The sequence below is a fragment of the Gallinula chloropus genome, assembly GCF_964237585.1.
Source record: "Gallinula chloropus genome assembly, chromosome: 5".
Classification (NCBI taxonomy): Eukaryota; Metazoa; Chordata; class Aves; order Gruiformes; family Rallidae; genus Gallinula; species Gallinula chloropus.
Genome location: NC_140090.1, coordinates 62781594 through 62803626, shown reverse-complemented (window position 1 = coordinate 62803626; position 22033 = coordinate 62781594). Strand labels below are relative to the sequence as shown.

Here is a 22033-nt window from a genome sequence, read left to right as displayed (position 1 = left end):
CATTCTTCCCCTCCCAAGCACTTCCTCTGCCATGTCCTGAAATTTCTGTCCAAATCTGCTAGTTGCTCAGCCCTGTCCCTGGCTTTGATTAGAGACTTTCTTCTATGTCACATGTTCTCATATCTAAGGATCATGTAATTTCAACTCAGACAGCAGCACTCAAATGAGAAAAAAAAGTATATCCAGTATGTATGGTCCCTATTAAGAGAATAAAAAAAAAAAAAAACAAAAAAACAAAAGAGAGAGAGAGAGAGAGGAAAAGGAAGACTTACTTTCATTGTAAGGGGGACCAGGAACGTAAAAGTTCAATTACCAGAATGCATTTGCTGTGTACATTTTAAACCTGCTGTAGCTAGTACAACCAGCACAAGCAGTTGGGTCTAATTGCTGCTTTCCAGCTTGGCCTAATTGATGCTCTGATTTGCAGTCACCTACCTCTATGAGCCCATGTTTCATTACACTTTACCCTTGCGCCCGAAATCCTAAAATCCCCATGGGGAGAAATAGATTACAGCAATCCAGACCTTTTGTGTATTGAACTGACAATTCTTTCTCCCCTCTACTTTTCTCCATCTACATAGGAACAATTAAAATACAGTGCATTGACAGAGAGATGCATTAGTTACCCCAAAATACTCCATATAGGCAGACATAACTCCTTTTGAACTCACTAAGAGTTTTATTTAAACTCTGAATGAAAACTGCTGTGGTATAAAATCAGCTCAGAGATATTTTCATAAGTTAATTGGGATGTTTATATTACAAAACTGTTAGTCTCTGTTCACAATTACAAAGAAAAAGTTCCTTGCTAAAGAATATGTATTTTACATGAAAAATGATTTAAATAAAAGCTTTTGAAATGCAGAAACCTGATGGTTTTAGCTTCAAATAAGCATTTCCGTCATCATAAAAAAACCCCTCTAATGTCTCCTGCAGCTTTGATTTCAAACACGTCACATTCTTCATTAGGGCAATCATTGTTAAAACAGAGGGACATAAAGCAACATAGGATTTATTCCTTCATTAAACTGATGATCCGTATATGAAGCCAATTAACATTATGAGTCTGGTGAACATCAAGTGTAAAGAGGTTACAGAAAATTAAAAGCAGTCACCTTGGTCTTTAGATAAAGAAAGAACACTTTTACATTATAAATTATAAGAGTGTCCAAGCGGGACAAATCGGCAAATTTGGTTAATTGGAAAATACATTTTACTGCACGTGAATTAGGGTAAAATAACCTTTTAGCTGCTAGCTTCTTTTTTTTTTTTTTTTTTTTTTGTGGTCAGGTATTAAGAATCATGGGAAAGGAAGTGTTTGGACATGGAAAGGCAAGAGAGCCATTTCATCGAGCTTGAGCCATTCAGACTTTCTTGAGTTTTACAATTGATCCCCTCAAAGCTCTTATGTAAAATGTCCATTCAGTGATTTTGCTGGCCAACCCTAGGTTTCATTGTCACAGGAGAAAAACTAGAAGAGGTGTGTTTGTGTGAGCAGCATAGGAACGGTTCTGCATTAAGATAGACACAATCAGCAAAATGTTTATCCAGACTTTTCTTTGCAGACCTAGTAACTAATACTGATGTACCAACAACAACAACTTTAAGAACTTTGCATGAAAAGGGACTTTTTGCTGAAATAATGCAGCTGCCCTCTGTATGTTATTTCATGCTTCAGCTTGTTTTTAATGCTCGACTTTGGTAGCTAAATGAGAAGAACTACCAGAAAAATACTGCCTGTGACCCAAAGCAATTTACTGGGTTGGGTTTGGGGAATGTGTTTTGGTTTGTTTTTGTTTTGTTTAGCTTTTCCTGTGGTCACGGCTTTGCAGGACAGTGCCTCCAGAAGGGAGGCAGGGAGACACACAGAAACAGCCCCGACAACAGCTTTTTCCCGGGGAAGGGACTTAGGCCGCGCCCGGGGCCGTGCGGTGCCGAGTGTGGCGCGGGGGGAGCGGCGGGTGCTCTCCGCGGTGCTGAACCTCGCCGCTGCCGTCCCCCTTGGGCTCCCGGCCGCCCGGGGACGGCACCCAAGGCTCGGAAGCGCTAACTTTTAATTATGTCAACCCCACGTCTCATGCATTAAAATTAAATAGGCACCGAAGTGGCGAGGGGTGGGGGGATTATATATGGCTTAGTTATGTCCTTGTTTTGCAGCTGCTGCTCCTTGGGAGAAAGTTCAACCTCAACCGGCTTGGGGTCCTGCTTCTATTTAAGAAGCAGTGACTTGGAGCACTTCCCCGTGCTCCATTTCACCCTCTCTGCCTCCTGCAATACGCTGAACTTGCAGGCTTCAAACTGCTGGGGAAAGTGAGTCTTGGAGCCAAAACAGCAATGCAGCCCCCTGACTAGAGCAAGGCCTGAGAGCGCCATAATGAAGTTATTATTATTTTATTAGGGGTTCTTATGATAAAACACTCTCACTCTTCTCTTCCCGATGTCAGAGAAAAAGGAAAAGGTGCATCTATCTCTGTGCAAAGGGATCCTGCAGTACTGGCTCTGTGTGTATTTTAAAGCTCGGGATGGAGAGACTGGCAGGGGAGATCCAGACTGCACCTTTTTAAGGTTAATTGACCTAAAGGTTGTGCTGGTATTTTAAGGAGGGCAGTTGGATTGAGAACATTGGTCTTGCATCTTGCATGGTGCTGTAAAAGCCATCTCAATTCATAGTATACTTTGCTGTTCAGAAGCTTGCCTGGATGGTAAGTCAGTATCTGTTGTCAAATAGAGATATCCCTAAAAGCGTTTGTGCATGTATATACATGTAAATATATATGTGTGTTTCTGTATAAAACATATCGGAATGTAGCTTTCTAAATATCCTAGAATGCTAAAATTATGGTGAATAGATAAGATTAAAAAAATTTGGATCTCGGGTCCAATTAATTTTTGCCTTGCTTTGCTAAAATAATGCTTTACAGGGCTGAAGCATAACTTCAGCTTGAATACACATTAGGGGAATTTCCACATCTGTGCCTAGTGTGAAAGGCAGATAGAGCAGGTGATATTTCTAAGGCTTATTAGTGTTTATTTAATGAGATCATATATGCAGAATAACTTTCCAAAGACATTGTCTCCTCAAAATCTCTATTTCTGCACCTGTATCATCTGCATCCTTTGCTCTGGTATGATCGTGCTATGTCTTTAAACTCCCATCAGATCTAAGAGAGCCTGTGTAGATTTGCTCGCCCTTCCTGCACAGAACATTACAATGTTTATAAAATATTAAATTTGTGTAGTCTGCCGGAGAAGCAATTGTTCCAAAATAAAATCAGCAGTCTAGACGAAACATAGACACCAGAACTTATCAACAGTTGTCTGACTTACATCTTCTGATGCATCTTGAGTGGGTCATAATACCAACTTTATTTTCAGTGGTGCATAAATTAATTACACGCATTTAATAACCAAAATATCATTATATTCCCCCTTTAATATCATAAAGGCTTTACGCCAGGGAAGCACTTAATGTGCAGGGGGCCATAACAGGCTATTATCCTTGTGTAATGCTATTACAGAACCAATTATGCGCCATTATACTTGCTTTTTTTGCAGTTTATGTGATTTGATCCAATCCCGCGTCCCTGACTTGAAAATTTCATCTGGGTACTTTAAAGTCTAATTTTCACCCGGGCTGAGGCAAGGGCCATCTCTCTCCGCTGAGCCTATGTCTCGGATGCATTTTAAAAGTAATTGCAAAGGGTCCCGCCGCATATCATTTGCAGACGGGAAGCGAGCATAAATCCAGAGACCCCTCGCTGTGAACAAAATCAAACTTTGCCGTGGTACGATCGCTTGGAAAGGCAAGGCGTGTGCAGAGCGGCCCCCCAAAACCCATCCAGCGGCAATTAGCCGGCGCTTTGTCAGCGCCGGGGTCCAGGCGGCACGGCACGGAGGGGCACGGCACGGCACGGCACGGCCCCGCCGCCCGGGGCAGCCCGGGCTGGGGGGTGGGAGCCGCCGGGGGCCGCCGAGCCCCGGGGCGCGAACGCTCGGAAAATAATGGGATTTTGTTGCTGCTGTTCACATTCCTGGTGTTTGCTGAGAAATGACGGGGTTTCTTTTCATCTTTTTTTTTTTTTTTCCTCCCCAGCTCTGCACACCACGTGGGCCATTTGTAGGGCCCAATAGACCTATCCAAGTTACTCACTGTAGACAGCGCTGGAAATAATCAGATTAAGGCCAATTATGCGTGAGATTATAAAGGCAAGTGCTGAGAGGCAGAGCATGCTGTAGACAGATATAAAGACATCTGGTCACTTCCAGAACTCCACAGAGCCCTTCTGTCTCTGCAGCCAACTCACAGCGCCTTATTCCAGTGCAAAATACCCCCAAACCTTACTGGTGATTTTTACTTCGGTTTAGGTATGGATTACTATTTTTATTTGTCTTCTGGATTTTTTTTTTTATATGACTGCATATAAATTCGAATAATTTATTTTTTTCTTGCTGAGAACATTGGTTTCCAACCCGAACATCGCTCCCAGTATTTTGGATGCTTTAAAAAGAAGACAGCTTTTAGGGTTGATTGCTGTTTCATTTAGGTGGAATATTTCAGATTTTTTTTTAAGCGGTTCATTCTTAGCTATAAGCATTTTTTTCTTTATATTATTATTTGCTCCGGTAAGGAATATCTGAGATAACTAGATGGACAGATGACAGAATTAATAGGTAGGTAGGCAAGTAGGTAGATGGATGGATGGATAGATAGAATGAACAAGAGAGAGAGTCTACTATTCGGGGCACGGGGAGAGAGAAAAAAGAAAAAGAGAAGCAACAAAGTTTTACTGATTCTGATTACTGTGCACCTACCACGGAGTTTTCTGCCTTTGGCTTTTTCAGTTTGTTGCACTGAGTGTTAAGCATTACTTTCTCTGCTGCTTCTGGGATAGGAGCTGGGATTATCAATTAATATCTTGAGGCGCTTTCTTCTGGTTATTCACCTGATCTGTTCTTTTCCTCTCTTCAGGTCGGCAGAAGACACCTCGGCGGTGCGTGGCGGTGCGCGCCTGGGAGCTGGTGCCGGTGTGTCGGTGCGGGGGGTGCGCGGAAGACCCGCGCCCCTCCGGCTGGCCCCGGCCCCGGCCGCCGTCGCCCTCGCAGCGGCGGGCAGCGGGCGGTCGCCCAGCCGCAGGGACATGTTCTACTTCCACTGCCCCCCGCAGCTAGAGGGTGAGTGTTGTCGAACAGAGACATGTAAGTACAAGAGATGAACTTTGAGGTGGCGTGGGGGGGCTGGATGTGCGCTGGGCGATGGAGAGAGAAACTGTGGTCTGACTTTCTCCAAGAGCCGGCACCACTGATTGTCGGGGTATAGATATGTGTTGAGGTAAGAGATATAGAAACAGATAAATACAAAAGAACACATCTTTTTAATTGAGGAAATACGACCTGATCCCCCCTCCCTGCGCTCAGCTTTTCCCTCTTGTCACAGGATGGAAAGAAGGATTGCGTGATTTTTTTTTTTTTTTTAATTTAATTCCTGTTGGAAAGAGCCTTGCTTTTACACCCCCACCCCGTCATTTTGCCACCTGCCTCCCCTCTGTGGATAGCGATCCCGCAGTTAAGCCTCAGGCTACGAAAGAGATGCTTTTCTCCCCTCCCAGCACAGATGTTGGTGTCATGGCTGTAATCGGGACACTTTCAGGACGTGGTCACGCCTCCTCCCTCCAGCCAAAGGGACCGCATAAATCTTTAATGCTATTTTACAAACATTCTGCGGGAGGATGGGGAAAGACAAGGCACGATTGGGGAAAAAAAAAAAAGGCTAAAAATAAATACTTGAGAGGATTTTTTATTTGATTTTTCCCCGATATTTTTTATTTTGTTTGTTTCCTTTAAAAACACCAAAACAAACAAAAAAAATCCCTCAAACAAATAAACAAAAACCCAACGGCAGCCTTCGGGATTTCCCCGTGTCACCCCCGCATCTGCCCAGGGCCCTCCGCACCCGCTCTCTCCGGCCAGCGCTCGTAGGCTTCCGGCGGGCAGCCCCGGAACCGCGCAACTTCTCGGGCAGCTTCTCCGCCGTTCCCGGGCAGTGTCAGCGTTCGTCGCGGCTGCACGGCGGGGGAAGCAGCCCGTCGACGCAGAATCTCCCTGCCCCTCCACCTCACATACCCCCTCCCCTCACACCCCCCCCGGCGCCGTGCATGGGCATCACCCGCAGGGCAAGGGGCTATCCCTTCTGTAGCGCTGCCAGGAAGCGGTGGTCCAGCGGTTTCATCCGTCTCCGGAAAGGGTCATCCCCGCTTTAAACACGGCTTCTCCAGGGACAGCGGACCCAAACGGTTCTGCGCATAGCCGACTAGAAAATTAGCTCCCCTAAGTTATCCGCGGTCTGACTAAGGGTGACGGGGGTCCCTCCGCTCCCCGCCAGCTTGCCCTGCCGTGCCCGCCTGTGACACAGAGCTCTGGGGAAGCTTTGTTCGTTGGGGTTTTTTTTGCAGACAGCTTTGGAAGCGTGCTCATGTTTGTTTGTTTGTGTCTCCGGTGGCAGTTTGGGGCCGGTGTCTGGTTTTAGAGGGCTGAGCGGGGACGCGGTGCCCACAGGCTGTAGCCTCTCCTGGTGAGGGGGACTACGGGAGGAGGGCCCCATGCCCGGGCCGGACCGTCGATGTCCCGGCGTGGGTAGCAGCGGGGCAGGGGAGGGTGGCCCGTCTGCCCTGCTAAAGGGTGAAAACAGCGTAGAGCACACCAAGAAAAAAAAAAAATACATTCCCCTTTCCAAAAATCCCTCAAAACAGACACCAGAAGAAGCGGCAAGTGAAAAGCTCTTTTCGGTCAGCGCTTTAGGTGGGTTTGGGCACTCGGGGAGCCCGGCAGTGCTGCAGGGAATTGACCGGGCTCAAGGGGTCACTTTCATTCTCTGATAAGCATCTCCCAGGGCCACACATCCGTCTGTGCGAGGAGGAGGCTGGGGGCCGCGTTTCTCTTCCAAATGATGTTGCAGGATGGATGGCGACCTCCAGCCCCTGTGCCCCAAGGCAGGGCCGACTGGCCCGGGACGCTCCACCGGGCAGTTCTGCCAGTTAGTGTCCTGATGACGCTTCTGTGGGTTTGGGTACTTTTCTGTTCCGTGGGGAGTTTTTCTGTTGTTTTGGGATTTTGTTTGGTTTGGCTTTTTTACTCTGTTTTGTCCGCAAACGGAAAGGGAGTGAAACAGTTCAGTCAGGACACCAGTGATGTGTTACAGGGGGATGCTGTGAAGGCCGGGTCTGCTCCATGGAAAGTGTTTTGCAACACTGTGGCATGTCTGCCTTCTACTGGTTTCCAACCAAGGACAAACTCCCAGTGCCCCAGTCTCCTTCTCAGGCCCCTTGAAATGCCTGTCTGGGAAGGGCAGGGGCTTCTTCCTCCAGGCCCACGGCCGAGTCCCGACAGTTCAGCCGCAGCTGAACCCCACGAGTGCTCTGTGCCGGTGCTCACGGTTTGCATCCAGGAAAGAGGTGGGCTGGGGGAGGGGGGCTCGGACACTGGTCAGAGGATGTGTGGGTGTGCGGGGAGAAAACTGCCATCGGCCCTAGTCCTGCTCCTTCCAGACAGGGGGTTTCCTTCCCCTTGCTCTGGTGGCAGACAGGCAGGGCTTTTACTAGCTGTCACCAGTCCTAGGTCAAAGCCTCTTCCCTCCGCCCTTTTAAAACACGAGTAGTCCGGAAAAACCGACATTTTCCCGTGGGTGGCAGCTCCTCACCCGCTGCGGGGTGAGCTCAGGTCTGCAGGGCCTCCAGGTGCCGGCAGAACCCGCCGGCCCAGGGGATCACCCACTGCCCGGGCGGATCGCGGTGCATCTCCGGCCGGCCGAGCTGCTCGGGGCTCCGTGACCGCCGGGGATGGGACAGCACTCCCCTCTCGTCCCGTCCCACCTCCGAAGGGCTCCGAGTCGCCTGCCCCGTCGGGGTGGCCCCGGTCCCCTTTCCGTCTCCCGGGCGCGGTGGGGGGCTGCGGCTCCGCGCCCTTTAACGCGTCTCTCCGCCCGCAGGCGCGGCCCCTTTCGGAGGTCACTCCGCCGGCGACTTCGACGACGGGTTCCTGCGAAGGAAGCAGCGCCGCAACCGCACCACCTTCACTCTGCAGCAGGTAGGAGCCTGCTTCCCCCTGCCCCCGACCTGCGCCGCAATTGCCCCTTGCCCGCTCCCTGCCTGCACGCCCCGCACCGCCCGGCTCCCTGCCCGGCCCGCAGCCCTGCGCGGCCCCACTTTCCACATCCCTCGGTGAAACCTTCCTGGGGCAGCCGGACAGCCTTCCCCCAAGACGGCAGCTCCCCGGCCCGTAGGGCGCCCCAAGCCCTGCCCGGCCACCGCTGATGTTTGCTCTCCTCCCCCGAACCAGCTCGAAGCACTGGAAGCCGTTTTTGCTCAAACCCACTACCCCGATGTGTTCACGAGGGAAGAGCTGGCCATGAAAATCAACCTCACGGAAGCCAGGGTGCAGGTAAACATTCTGGGGAATGATTTGACTCTCGGGTATTCAAACTGGCAAACTTTTTTTTTTTCCTTTGACATCATGACTGCAGAGTGCACATTTGGCCAAAGAACGCAAATGAAGACGATCTGTCATTTTCATGATGCACTTTAATAACATCAACATAATGTGGAATATTAGATTAGGTTGATTAATCGGTCATTCATAATTAACTAGTGATAATGTTCTACACTAATTTGTCCGCGTCTCCAAGGTACTAAATTACATCAATGCACATCCATTTCCTTGCTTTTGGAGGGGGTGTGTGTGGAGAAAAGAGCTGAGACGTGATTCTCCAAAGCAACTACGACCACGGTCAAGCGGTGGGGTTAGTCAACTACAGGGAGCCCAGCTGCCAGGAAGAAATCTTCTGCACCTCTTCAACTTTTCTCCCTTTCGCCTTCTTTTCTAAACTGCTAATTTAGACAGCTAAAGAGCCTGCAGAGCAATTCTCACACACTAAATATGATCCAATAAATACTGACGTCCACAATTACTTTCTTTCCACCTCAACTGTTTTCTACCCCTTTCTTTCTTCCTTCTATCCCCCCCCCCCTTTTTTTAATCCAGGTGTTTGCTTTTCCTTATCCAGTGGTCAACTATATGTGTGTACAAGCTCAGCTAAGAGCTGCAGGCCTTCAGTTGTCAGAGATGGATCCCTGTAACTCTGCAGGCATCCACCACAGAGTTGCAAGCCGGTTTTCTGAGCACGATTATGTATTCATTTTATTTATGGCTCTTTTCTGCATGCTGTTTTTGTATTTTTTTTTTTTTTTTTATTTAGGTGCTTGGGGTTAAGACTATGCAAAGATCTAATTGTAGGAAATATAATAGCTTGCCTTTTGTTCCCTAGGGTCATGTTAGTATCTCTTAAAACCCAATGGCTGTAGAGAGATAATGGAATTCACCACAGTAAATTGGGGATTGTAAACAAATTATTTCTCCTATAATCAGATTATGCGATCCTGATTATTAAATCTGAACATGAATCATTGGTCATATGCGGGCAAATTAAACTGATTATTATTTGGAAATGAAAATCTCCTTTTGCCACTGCATTGTAGGTACTGGCTTAAAAAATAATAAAAAATGCCATTTTGGCTATTGGTGCCTAAAGACTGAACTGCAAATTGAGATAAATGGGACAATTATTGAGCATTCAGAAGTGGAAGATCATAACTTCTTCCTGAAAGGTGCAAGGGTGAGATAGGGGTGGTGACAATTAGATTGCTGAGGACTGGTGTTTAGCCTTGTTGTTGGCTATTATGCAAACAGACAATAGATGCAAGCATTTGTTTAGCCTGCTTTCATGCAGGGACATTGGGAAACACAGAGGATGGGAGATATGTTTACATTTATACCCCTTGCTCATTCAAATATGATTAATGTGCTATAAAGCAGAGTCTTAATCGAAGATGATGTTGTCAAACAATAACTAAATAGGGAAATAAACGACTTCATCATGCTCTTTCCTCAGAAGCAGGCGAACTGTCAGTGCAAAGTCATTAAAATATGATAATGAAAAATAGCTCAATTAAATGTTGTTATAGCTGTGACCTTCATTCAATTAAGACGCAAGAAAGTGTCTGCATTTTGCTTTGCATTTAACTGCTCTAAATTTAGAATATAGATAAAATCATTATTCAACGTTTGCTGATATATGCAATTAAAAGGCAGCTAACTAAAATGGAGTTGTAGGAGGAGAATAATAATAATAACAATCTCGCTTATACTTGAAGTCATGTATTAAAATGTGGACTTCCTGACCTCAAGGGAGGCTTGGCATTTTCCACCTCAAATAAGGTGCTTTCAGAGCATCAGCTCCAGTGTGAATGTAAAAAAAGAAAGAAGTGTTCAGACTGAAAGTCTGGTGATAAAATCAAGAATATAGATATTTATATTGCATTACAAGGAAAATATAAGTTTGGGAAACTGGTATGTGTTAAACTGTGAAATGATTCTACAAAATTAGTATCTACCATCCTTTGAATCCTCTAAATGCAGACTGGGTATATATGTCAGAGGCATATCAGCAGGCATCAGTCCTCTCCTGGAAATGGGCTGGATAGGATGGCCTAATACATGCCTTTTAATTTCTGACCTCTCTGATTTTAGCAGCAGCTCATTTAGAGACTTGTATATGGTTTTGTCAAAGTCCTTAAATACATATTTATGTCCATCCCTATACAAAAGGGTTTTACATGTGTTAAAACATAGAAATCAGAATGAAATGTGTTCATAAAGGCAAGCACATGCTTAAATGCTTTGGTAACTGGCATGGTAATATCAGAATTTTTTTTTCTTTCTTTTCTTTTTTTTTTTAACTTGCCTTTTGAATGTCTTTAGACGTTCCTGGCTTGTTTTCCAGGCACAGAAATATTCCAGATACAAATATAATCCTAAGGCTCAAGTAGAATAACAAGGACACAAAATAAGAAGTTTTACCCAAGCTTCTAAATAACTGATTTCACTAGAGTAACAATTTACAATTTCCTTGCTTTGCATTCTGCTAAACATGGTATTGAGCCTGAATTGCTCTCCTGCTCCAGGTGTGGTTCCAAAATCGCAGAGCTAAATGGAGGAAAACAGAGAGGGGTGCTTCTGATCAAGAGGGCTCTAAGGAAACTATGGCTGAGGTGGCACCTCCTGCAAGGAATTTGAATTCCCCTTCTCCAGCAGACCAAACCAGGAACAAAAAAGAAGGTCTGGAGATCCAGCAGAGGTAAGAGTAATGCATGTTAACAACTGCTTCCCTTTGGGACAAGCATCCTTTACATGTATGTACATACATAAAGACTTGCCTGCTGTTAAGGCTTGACCTGCACAGTATCATCTTCAGGTACAGCCCAAATATTGGAAGGTGAGCTGTCTCTCTTGCAACTCACTGCTCCCCGTGGGGAAGCTGAGAAGCGGGTGGTTGTGGGAGGCTAATGTTATCCAGGCTTGGTCCCATCTAGCTGGATGTTGAGACACCAACGTGTTTATGTGTGTGCACAGATGCAGTCTTTGGAATCAGCTAGTCCTAGTTTTGTAAGGAAGTTTTTTTTCTCTTCTCCATCAGCCTAAGTCGAGCAGTGGGTCCTACAGGACCTTTTTTCCCTTCCTGCTTGCCAGGGACTCTTCTCAACACAGCCACCTATGCCCAAGCTTTATCCCATGTCGCCTCTCTAAAAGGTAAGTGACTTTGTTTAACTTCAGGGCTAAGCTCACAGAGCAGTTCTTTCAAGCTAAGTGCCCCGATCCCACTTGAAGCAGCAGGGAAGCCTCTGGGAAATGGTGGATCCTTCTTTTTGCTATGATTGACAGTAATTGTGCTGACCGATGGTGCAGATACAGGAGTGAGTCTCCTGTTGTAACTGTAGCATAATTTGTGGCGAAGCTCCTTCATTTTACTCAGACAGTTAGTTTGAGTGAGGTCAGGGTTTGACTCAAGGAGCAAGGCAGGTAGGTTTGCTCCTTTCTAGTTTTCTTTGCACATGCTTTTTTTTAAGAGTCAAATTTATACTAATAAATTAGTTATACACATCCTTTTGCATTATACATTACCTGGCACCGTTACCAATGCCTCATCCCCTCTGCATGCGGTTTCCTTTGCAGTACTTCTCTGCACAGGGCCAGACCTTTCTCTTCTTGAACAGCAGGTCCCTCTGAGAACTTGAATAAAGCATGTGCATTGGGACAGGGAAGGATACAAAGTAATTCCCCATTACCTGGGCCCATGGTTTAGGAAGGGTACATCCAAATGTTTTTCAGTTCCCAAAAAGCAGCAGTCTGCATCTTTTAAAAATAAATCACCAGCTGATCCATTAGCTGTTCCTAGTCTAACAATTTATAAGACTAAGGGTGTAAGCAGGATGAATTCAATTTATAGATTTATAGGATGTAAAGCCTCATAGCACTGCCAAGAACAAAGTGGCACATACATTTACTCTCTGCCCCGATGTGGTGCAATAATTTGTGAGGAAAGTTTCCCAGTTTAAGACCCTCCACTAGAAACATAAACGTCCTCTAATACCTCTCACTATGTTCTCTGGCGTATCTCATGCTCTTCGTATTTCCAGTTAAATCATCGTTACCAAGGTATCTCCCTACAGCAAACGCTTGAAGCTGCTGAGTTTTGCATTGAGTGCCCTGTTTTCCTCTGCTCCCAGTCCCACCTTCACTCCTGTCTTTCCAAACTAGCTGAAGCCAGACACACCATACAGCTACTGCTACTTTGATAGGCATGGGACCTCTGGTTCCCAATCAAGAAAAGCCACACAGATGTGACCAGAACTCTAAAACTTAAAGGATGACTGTCAACCTAAACCATGTAAAGTGTGCAGTGGCTGCTGGATTGTGTGTATCCTCTTGATCTCTGCCCTGTGACTGCAAAGTCTCAGGACAAAGACTTGGCTTCTTCTGTTGGGCAGGAATGGAAGTAGGTACAGGCAAAATTCTTCAGGCAAAACAGTTGTGCATTGATAAATGTACTCCTGGGCAGGTTGAAAGGTGTGGAAATGGGGTGTGCTCAGTGAATGATTTCAGATGGAAGTAAGGTGTTTTTTTCCCTAAAATTTACATTTAAGCATTTTAAAAATTTAATACATCAATGTGTGTTCTCACTTGTTTCATTTTTAAAAGTAGCTAAATTTAAAAAAAATACCCAAATAAAGAAAACCCAAACAAAATAAAATAGAAATTAATGAAAAAATTGTAATGAGTTTTGTTTTGGTTTGGTTTTTTTTTAAGTTATATTTATTTAGAAGACTTCTATATATTCTTTTTTGTGATTTTACAGCTCAGACACTACTAATGAGAAATTAATAATTTGCTCCCTTTTTACAACCTTGGGACAGAAAAATTCCAATTCCTATTCCTGTATCTCATGTAAAGATACTTATTAGATAATCAGTTGCCCAGGCTAAGAGGCAGTATCCCTGGCACTAGAAGTCTTCAGATCCATGCAAGCGAACTGGGATAACACAGTGTATTTTGATTTTAAGGAATGCATATCTGCATAGCCACCTAGCTGGAGCTTTGTGGAGCAGCCTATGCCTCTCAGCATGTTGTTATACTCACAGGGAACTGCTAGTCTGAGCTGCTGTTTTGAGGGGAGATCTTTTTCTTCTGCAGCTGTGTCTCAGTAATATCAAAGTTTGGCTTTGAGTTTAAGGAGGAAGATTTTTTTGTTCTATAAGGTGGCAAATTTGATCTATACAAGCAGAGAATAATTGTAGCATCTTTGTTGTGGTATTTTTATATGGACTATTGTCTCCTCTTTACTTGGCTTATCTCCAAAAGTTTCTTTTTTCCTGTTTCTTCAAGAGCTGTTCTCTTTGGCTGGAGTAGGGGCTGTGCACAGTACACCTTAAGCTTTAGTCTGGTTAATTAGCAATAATGAGCAGAACAATCTCTAGAAGTTCAGAGTGGACCAAAAGTATCATAGGCCTGATTCGCATTTTGTTTTTCTTTGGTAAAGAAATGCCAGGAGAATGTCAGTTCATCTAAACTAATGTATTTGGGAGCACAACCAAGTTCACATGTCATTCTGGAGGATGAGATAATGGTTATGGGAAGGAAGGAAAGGACAAGGAGACCTTTATATGGCCTTCTTTGTCTTGCTCAATTCAGTTTGTCTGACTCTCCTTTCTTATTTTCCCCTTTGAACTAGGAGCTGATTTATACACGTAAAGCCCACCAAAGGAGAACTAGCCCTACTCTTAGAAGGACATTAGTCTGTATGCCACATGAAAGTCACTCAAATTCAGCACAGGGCATAAAATTCTGACTTCTTTGGGGTTTTTGATTGGATAAGGAGAAATTCAGAAAGTGGTAATTTTTTTCCCCAAGATTTTGCAAGTTTTATTGAAGAGTGAAATGATCAAGAACTCCTCCTGTTATTTCTCTCCTTTCTGTTGACCATGCTTTGATACTTCTGGGAATTCTTTGTGCTTTTGAAAGCAAAATAGTTGCTCCAGAATCAAAGCACTATTTCACTACCAATGGATGCGTGACCCCGCTTTCTTCTATGCAAATGTCAAATTAAATGCAGTTGCTCTATGTGGATCCCATAAATAGATATGTATTTCTACCACTGGGAGAATAATCCTGGCCAGTAAAGGGAGTCATATTCTTCAGTAAGGCCGTAAAAGCTGCCTCAGACAAATGGGCACTCTCAGCACATCAGATACTACTGGGAAGTCTCTGCTGTTTTCTTAATCTTTTGAGGAGACAAGACGTGCTTTGTTGTGCTTGTGAGCCAACACTTTGTTGGTGTTAGTGAGTAATATTTGACTGATGCTTTAGAAGGAGACAATTAAAATCAATACAGTGAATAACAAGTGATGATGGTGATGTAACTAATTAAGAATTATTTTATGCTCTCAGGGATTGTTTTCATTCTGCCACCTGAGAGTTCTCTGTCTTCTGTAAAGAAACTAATACCTCTCTTTCTCCTTCTCTGACTTTGATTGCTTGGCTCCAGACCCAAATTTCCAAAGCTGCATGAAGTGTCTAGGGCACATAGCTACTGATTCTAATTTATAGTTTAAGGATATCATAGCTGATGATGAAGTTGTTCTAATAGAGACAAGAAATCTCAGGACAGCCTGCAATGCTGCGTTTGGAAAGACTGTAGGCTTGCCTTGCTTTTCGTGGCTTTGCAACATTTCAATGGGTAGCACTCAGCACATTGGAGGCTTCACTTAGTAGGAAACATCTGTTAACTATTGCATTACCTCACTGTATACTATTCTTTCAGGAAATGAAATTTCTCATTTGAAAAATTAGCATAAGATCATAATTTCAGTGGTATACAGGGTTTCCTACTTCACGGCTTTAAGTTCTTGATCACTGGTCATAGTCAGGAAGAAAGTTGGCTCAAGATGAAATTTCTGGTGTTTGTTACTCTCTGAAATTGTCCTAATTTGACAACTATGCTACTTCATTGTGGTGACTTCGACATTTCCATGATCTTCCAAGACGAATCACTTACTGTAAACCATGCATCTGCAGTCCATTTAGTAGATTTAATTGCAGACCTCAAATATGAAGGGAAAATACTTGTTTTATTTATGGGCTGTATAACAATAGAGTCATCAGGAGAAGCTAGTCTTCTGTGCAGAGAGAGACCTCAAAGTACCTTCTTAATGGATGACAGCATGAATGCAATTCATTAATCTAGAAGATGTTATTAATGGGTGTAAACAAGAATCTCCGGTTTTTAGCGGAAGTGTTCTACCATTCTGGTGGCTGAGGCCAAGACTGTGTCTGTTACATTCCACTGAAATTTCCCCAGACCCTGTGATGAGTGCAGTGCATGAGGAGAGAAATAATTACACTTGCCAGGGAATTACTTTCATAATTCACCCACAGCTCTGCTCTGTGCAAGTTATAGCTCGGTTGGTTTTCACGGCACCTCCACACTACTGACAGAGAAGCAGGATTGCATTATGCACATCAAAGTGGATATTCCAGGACACCATTGATTAGGCTCTTTTATAGTTTGTTGCTGCTGTGGTTGCTGTTGTTCATATTAGGGAGGCTTAATTGCAGTATCCAGGAAAAAAAAAAACCAACACAACTAGAACTGCCCATCCATTACATTTCAATTTCTATTATGGAAAGATGAAGAGAATTTTCACGATTCCATCGGGCAAATCCCATTGCCAAGGCTGAGAAAGAAGCATTCAAGGGCGCAACTTACCCTTGAACTGGTGCTTACTGAATTAAAGCACCACTGCTTACCGTAAGAATGGGGAATGGGAATCAAAACCCTTGGGGTCCTTTATTTTTTATGTCATTTTTTTTTATGCACTTACTGACTTTTCTCATGTAGTATAGCAAATATATCAAGTGGGTTTTGTTTGACCTTTTCCCCAGTTTGCCTGATGCTCTGACTTCAGAGGATTTTAAGCATTTCTTTAACTTACTGCAGATGCATGGACCTTGAGCAAATTTCTTTGATTCCCATACCTTGGGTCTCTGACTCTAGCACTACCTTACTTCTCAGTTTTTGTCTTTATCACTAATATTTGGGAAAATGAAGATACTAGGATCCCTAAGAGCCTTGGGAAGGAAATGAATGTTGGTTTGTTCCTCCAGTACAAATCTTGATTAAATTAGTGGACTTTAGCTGGACAAAGAGATTCATGTTCACCCCTCTTGGACTGACACATGTCAGAAGGATTTAGGGTCAGATCATGTTTTTGATGTGGAAGGGAAGGGTGGTCAACGGTTGCTGAACTGACAGCATTCAAAGGACTGGTTCTGTTCCTCCAGCTCTTGTGGAATTTGCCCCCAACTTTCCTGTCCAAAAATCCAAGGTCCTGGCTTCTGATTTTTCTTTTGTTGAACAGTACTAATGGCTCCCTGGTAAACGGCACTATGAACTTGAGGTTGTTGTTGACCTTGTAACTCTTGTGAAAGTGATTTCAGAGTTTATGAGGATTTAGAGCTTGAGCAATCCAATGTGACTACTATCAGAAGTAAACAATACTGAAACCAAGCATCATATTTTCCCTGAAAACTAAACAGCATGCATTGACAGGTGAGGATTTTACATAGAAATCTTCCCTCACTTCCCTCCATGTTAGTTGCTGTTCAGCTGTTCACATGCTGATATGCACAGATATTGAAAAAGGAAGGAACTGGGGTTTTTCCTTTTGGAAAGGCTATATATTAAGTAAGCTCTTTAAACTGTTGAGCTTAAATACAAAAAATATATTTTAAATACATATCAATATGGGTCCCACTCCCACCCCACTTTTCTCAACTGAAACTAAACCTTGGAACTGCACAAAAGGGTCCACAACCAAAATTGTAGATCAAATATTGTTACAATTGAAATGTGATGTTGGCAGAGACAAGACAGAACTAATTTAATTTTTCCTGTCAGTCTCTGTAGTAGATCAATTAAACTGCCAAGTGGATCAAATATTTCAGACTGTATTTATTACATTAAGTATTTATGTTCAGGCTGAGCATTTAAAGTATGATCTCATATAGGAATACAAGGAGGGTTCAGATCAATTCAGCAGAATTTGCTGTAAGTTAATGGAAATCTAATTGTGTATTTTAATTTTGTGTATAAGAGGCAGTAAGTTCCTGAAAGAAAGAAAACAATATTCTGTCTGTATTATAGCAATTTGATCCAAGGCCCATTAGAGTAGTATCAGACTGTCATAGATGTTAGTGGAAGCTGGTTTGAAATTTAGGGCTAACAGCTTACCCCTCACTGATTTTGATAGGAGCTAGGTCCTAAACTCCTCTGAAGATCCGAAATAAGTAGGAACGATTCCTTCCTTCCCCACTCAGGGTTGCTGCAATAAGAAGTAAAAAAACTATTGATGTCTGCTGTGAGTGGATGCCTCTTTCTTGGTTAAAGTCAGATCCCTGTCCATCACTGGCTGACGGGCAGGTAGGGACCTTGATCTCCCGATTCTCTCATTGTTTAATTTGGCTTTTGTGCCAGCAAAGTCTGATAGATTTAACTGGACTTACTACCTGCAGACACAGGCAATTGTAAGGTAGAGTCAACCTTCATCACAACCTATATTAAAAGGAAACAGGGCTAAACCCTACTCTCCCGTATTCTAACTGGACCGTAGAGCAAATGAGACTTGTTACTTTACATTTTTTGCATGTATGAGCACTTGCTTGCAAGCATTTTAAACTCAGTGAAAATGAAAGGAATGGTTTATGGGTGAATTATTGCTAGAGACAGTCTAGTTTCCACCATGGGTAACTGCACCCTCAGGTTGCAGATCCACTAGGTAATATGAGGTCTAATTATTAAGCAAAGAGCTTAGATTGGTACTGAAGACTGATAAATATTTTATCCCTTTCTAACAATGGAATGAAAATTATTCTTAGAGGATGGAGTTTATTCCTTCTCCAGCAAAGGGGCTCTGAAATGCCAGTCTTCCTCTCCTCCCTCTTGATAAAATGGTGGCTGTTCAGCACCCCTGAAGTGCCTGCAATTCAGTAGGGTAAAAAAGGACTAAATGAGCGTGGTTGTTGGTAGCAAAAAACATAGTTGTGTTACTGAGTGGATTTGGTTATAAAACCTCCTTCTGATTTGCTCAAAGCAGACACAAAATTCAAGACTGAGCTTCCTAGTGCTAAAATATAAAAAAAGGGAGATTCTAGTCAAGTGCTGAAACTTGTTCTTGCAATTTATTTGAATGCCTGGACCCATGGAATTGTTGGTCTGCTTATCATATGCTCTGTCAAAGGAGTATTGCAAGAGAAGACTTTCCAGTTACATTAATAATTTGTCCCTTGTACATTCTGTTTTTCAAAATGCAGGGTTCTTTCTCCTAAATGATACCTGCAAGCTGCTTCTCTCTGACAATTGCTCTGGATAAGTCTTGCCTACATCCTAAAAACAAACAACTGTCTGCCTTCATCCCTAGCAGATGGGTGCTGACCCGTTGCTACTGAGAGCAGAAGTGTAAAAGAAAGACTACCTGCTCCCCGCAGATTATTAGTTCCATCACTTAGTCATGAGCCATTTAACTCAAATATTAACTGCAGAAATTAAAGCAAGTCCTTGGCTTGGAAAGATCAGAGGAAGACATTGCAGTGTGTCAGGATGTGTGTGGCCAGGCTGGTTCTTTTTGGGAGGAAGTGTACCAGCAAAGGACAGGCTTTTGCCAGGGGCACAGAAGAGGATGTGGAGTTTGTGTGGCCGTTGAGACCCCTGGAGAAGTGGTGCCACCCAATGTTTCTCATCAGAGAGCAAATTTATGTAGTATCTCAGCCATCCCACCCTGTTTCCCCTCCCTGCTCCTCTGACATACTGTCCTTCATTCAACAGATTCATCTAAGTACTAGGGATGATTTTTTGTATGGACCACATGTCCTGTCCAGTGGTCACCCTACACTTCCAGGTGTGCTGATCTGGGAACTGGGCCAAGTCCCAGTGTCATGCAAGATAAGTCATAGGAAGAGCCTGCAGTGGTCCAGCTCAGGAAGGCTACTGGTGGAGTGAGAACTGCCACTGTCAGTGGGTTGCAGGGGAGCTTTTTGTCTTAAAGGGAGAGAAATACCCATTTTACCCTCTCTCCAGTGTTTTATTGCCTGCTTGGAACAGCCCTTGTGTCTCAGATGACAGTCTTACTGTGAGATAGAAGGTCATTAGTTCCTGCATAGTAACCAGGATATTTTCACCTTTCTCTTTTCTGTAGTCTTTCACACTCACCCAAGTGCAGCTGCCCAAATCGATGAGGTTTCAGTGTGCAGGTGGAGGGCAGGGGACATCTCCAGCATGGGGCTGATGGGAGCCACAGAGCAGCAGCTCAGTATTGAGCAGGGGACAAGCTCAGTCTTGCTTGTGGGGAAATGTCACATGTGATCTGAACTTCACTGCTGGCTTCTGACTCTGCTTGCCCTTGCTCAGTCTGTTTGTCACCCTGGATGACTCACAGTGTAATATCTTTCACAATGGACCTCAGCAGAACAGGGTTTGGATTTTCTAGCTCTGACCCAGAAAATATCCATGTAACCACTAAAGGTCAATAGGGGAAGGGGGTGTTGCCATTTGGGACTCCAAATCCATCCCTACCCTTTTCAGATAGACTATGGAGGGAACAGTTAGACAGTTCCCATGACCTTCCCCATCAGTGATGGTACCTTGTCTCCTTCCTCCCCAGGGAGCCCGCTGTGCTCATGCTGCGTTCCAGACCCCATGGGCCTCTCCTTCCTGCCCACCTATGGCTGCCAAAGCAACCGCACTGCCAGCGTGGCTGCGCTGCGCATGAAGGCCCGGGAGCACTCGGAGGCTGTGCTGCAGTCTGCCAACCTCCTGCCTGCTGCCAGCAGCAGCCCCACTCCTCCCACCAAACCCGGCCCTGAGAGCAGCCAGGACAAGCATCCCTCTCCGGCCAAGGAGCACATGGAAGGCGAGAAAAGCGTATGAGACCAGACCAGCACTGGAGCCTTGGCTCAGGGCAGGGACCTGATGCCGGGGCTCTGCTGCAGGGTGAACTGCAGTGTGGCCGTGCCCCAGCAGGACATCACGGTGCCACCAGGGACCTGGCAAATCTGAGTGGCCTCTTTGGCCACTTTTCATGCACCCTTGCTTTTCTTGTGCCGCTGTAGGTTCATTCCCCTGATTTATTGGCACTATCTGTGTTTGGAAACATTTGTGAAACTGTTTTTAGCCCCCTCTACATCCCAGGGACACCAAAATGCCCAGGATCCTGGCTTGCTCCCAGACACCTCAGCATCCCATGCGAAACGGAGGGCTGGCAGCAGGGCAGTGCTTCCAGACACAAGGTCCGAGGCAGAAGTATACAGGCATCATTCACCCCACCGTGCACAGCAGAGGTGAAGGAATATGCAGGTATTAACCAGCTTGGCTGGCTTTTTTCTAATGGCATTTGACTTCATATCTATTCCAGGCAAGCCAGGTGTAAAAGAAGCAGAAAATAGAATGAAACTATTCAAATGTTTTTCCTTGTCCTTTCTTTTCCCCAAAATCAAAACTTTCCCTGGAGTACATTACTGGGAAATTGCTGAGATCAGTTTACCTGTGAATAAAAACCTTGCACTAGTCTCTATGTGAGCATTAGTCTGTTACTCTTGCCATTCCCTCAGTTAGACATAGAAGACAGGTGACTCCAGAGCAGTGTTCCTAGCTTCAAACAATAATGCTGGTATTTAATGGAGAGTGCAGTTATGTCTAGATCTGCCCAAAGCTATGAGTATTTTAACATCATTCTCTTGAAATGAAAGACCTAAAACCAAAATAATCCTGCATTGCAACACTGCAAATATGTCCCTGCATGTTGTGTTTTTAATAAAAAGGAAATAAAGCTTGGAAGGGTATTCCTTTATGCCATCCAAAATCAGTCTATTACATTCACTGAAGGCTTGTAATGAATCTAGAAATAAAAATGTCTTAATTATTACAGTGGGCACAGTGCAAAGGAGAAATTGATGCCTCAGGAAATACAGTCTCATCTCTGACCCAAACCCTCCCAAAGCAATGCAGACTAAGATCTGATGCTCTAGAGCAGGCATTTTAATTTGGGGTGCTGCACTTTTTTTTCCATGGGAAATGCAGATGCAGATTTAAACTTAGTCACATAGACTTGCTTTTCTCAGGTGCCTTCAAACAGACTCCTTAGGCTTCTCCACAGGTCTCCCTGGAGAACAGGATTAAACCACAGATCTGAGACTTGACCAAGTGATGTAGAAGCCAATGGAAGGATTCTGATCAGCTCTGATGGTCTCTAGAGCAGGTCCTTTGTGAGAACGTTGCTAAAGATCTGTCCTAGTGCCAATGAGAACCTGTGTACTACAGTCCTAAAAGTGGTGCTGTTTAACTCTTGGACTGATTTTGGTGCAGAATCTTAACTAGCAGAATCTGTAGGTTTCCATTGACCAGTCTAGGTTTTTCTGCCACTCCTCATTCAGGGTTGATCCTGCTCATTGTGCTGAGGACCTCCTGTGTTGTGCTGAGCAAATGCTTTTACACTGGGTTGTGTCTGGCTTCTCACAGGATCTGTGCTTGAAGATTTGCTTGGAAAGGCAGTCCCAAGTAAGGCTGGCAGCAAAAATGTCTCCCTCCTACCCAAGTGAT

At 44.3% G+C, this 22033-nt stretch overlaps 1 protein-coding gene across 1 annotated transcript; it reads left to right on the top strand.

The window, feature by feature from the left end:
• Nucleotides 1-5138: 5138 nt before the first annotated feature.
• DRGX (dorsal root ganglia homeobox) lies at nt 5139-20365 on the top strand (the record flags this gene model as incomplete). Its single annotated transcript, XM_084264533.1, has 6 exons — nt 5139-5172; nt 7982-8079; nt 8332-8433; nt 11013-11185; nt 11525-11637; nt 20100-20365. 6 exons carry the CDS (start codon nt 5139-5141, stop codon nt 20363-20365), a joined length of 786 nt encoding a protein of 261 aa, XP_084120659.1.
• Between the last annotated feature and the right edge of the window lie 1668 nt (nt 20366-22033).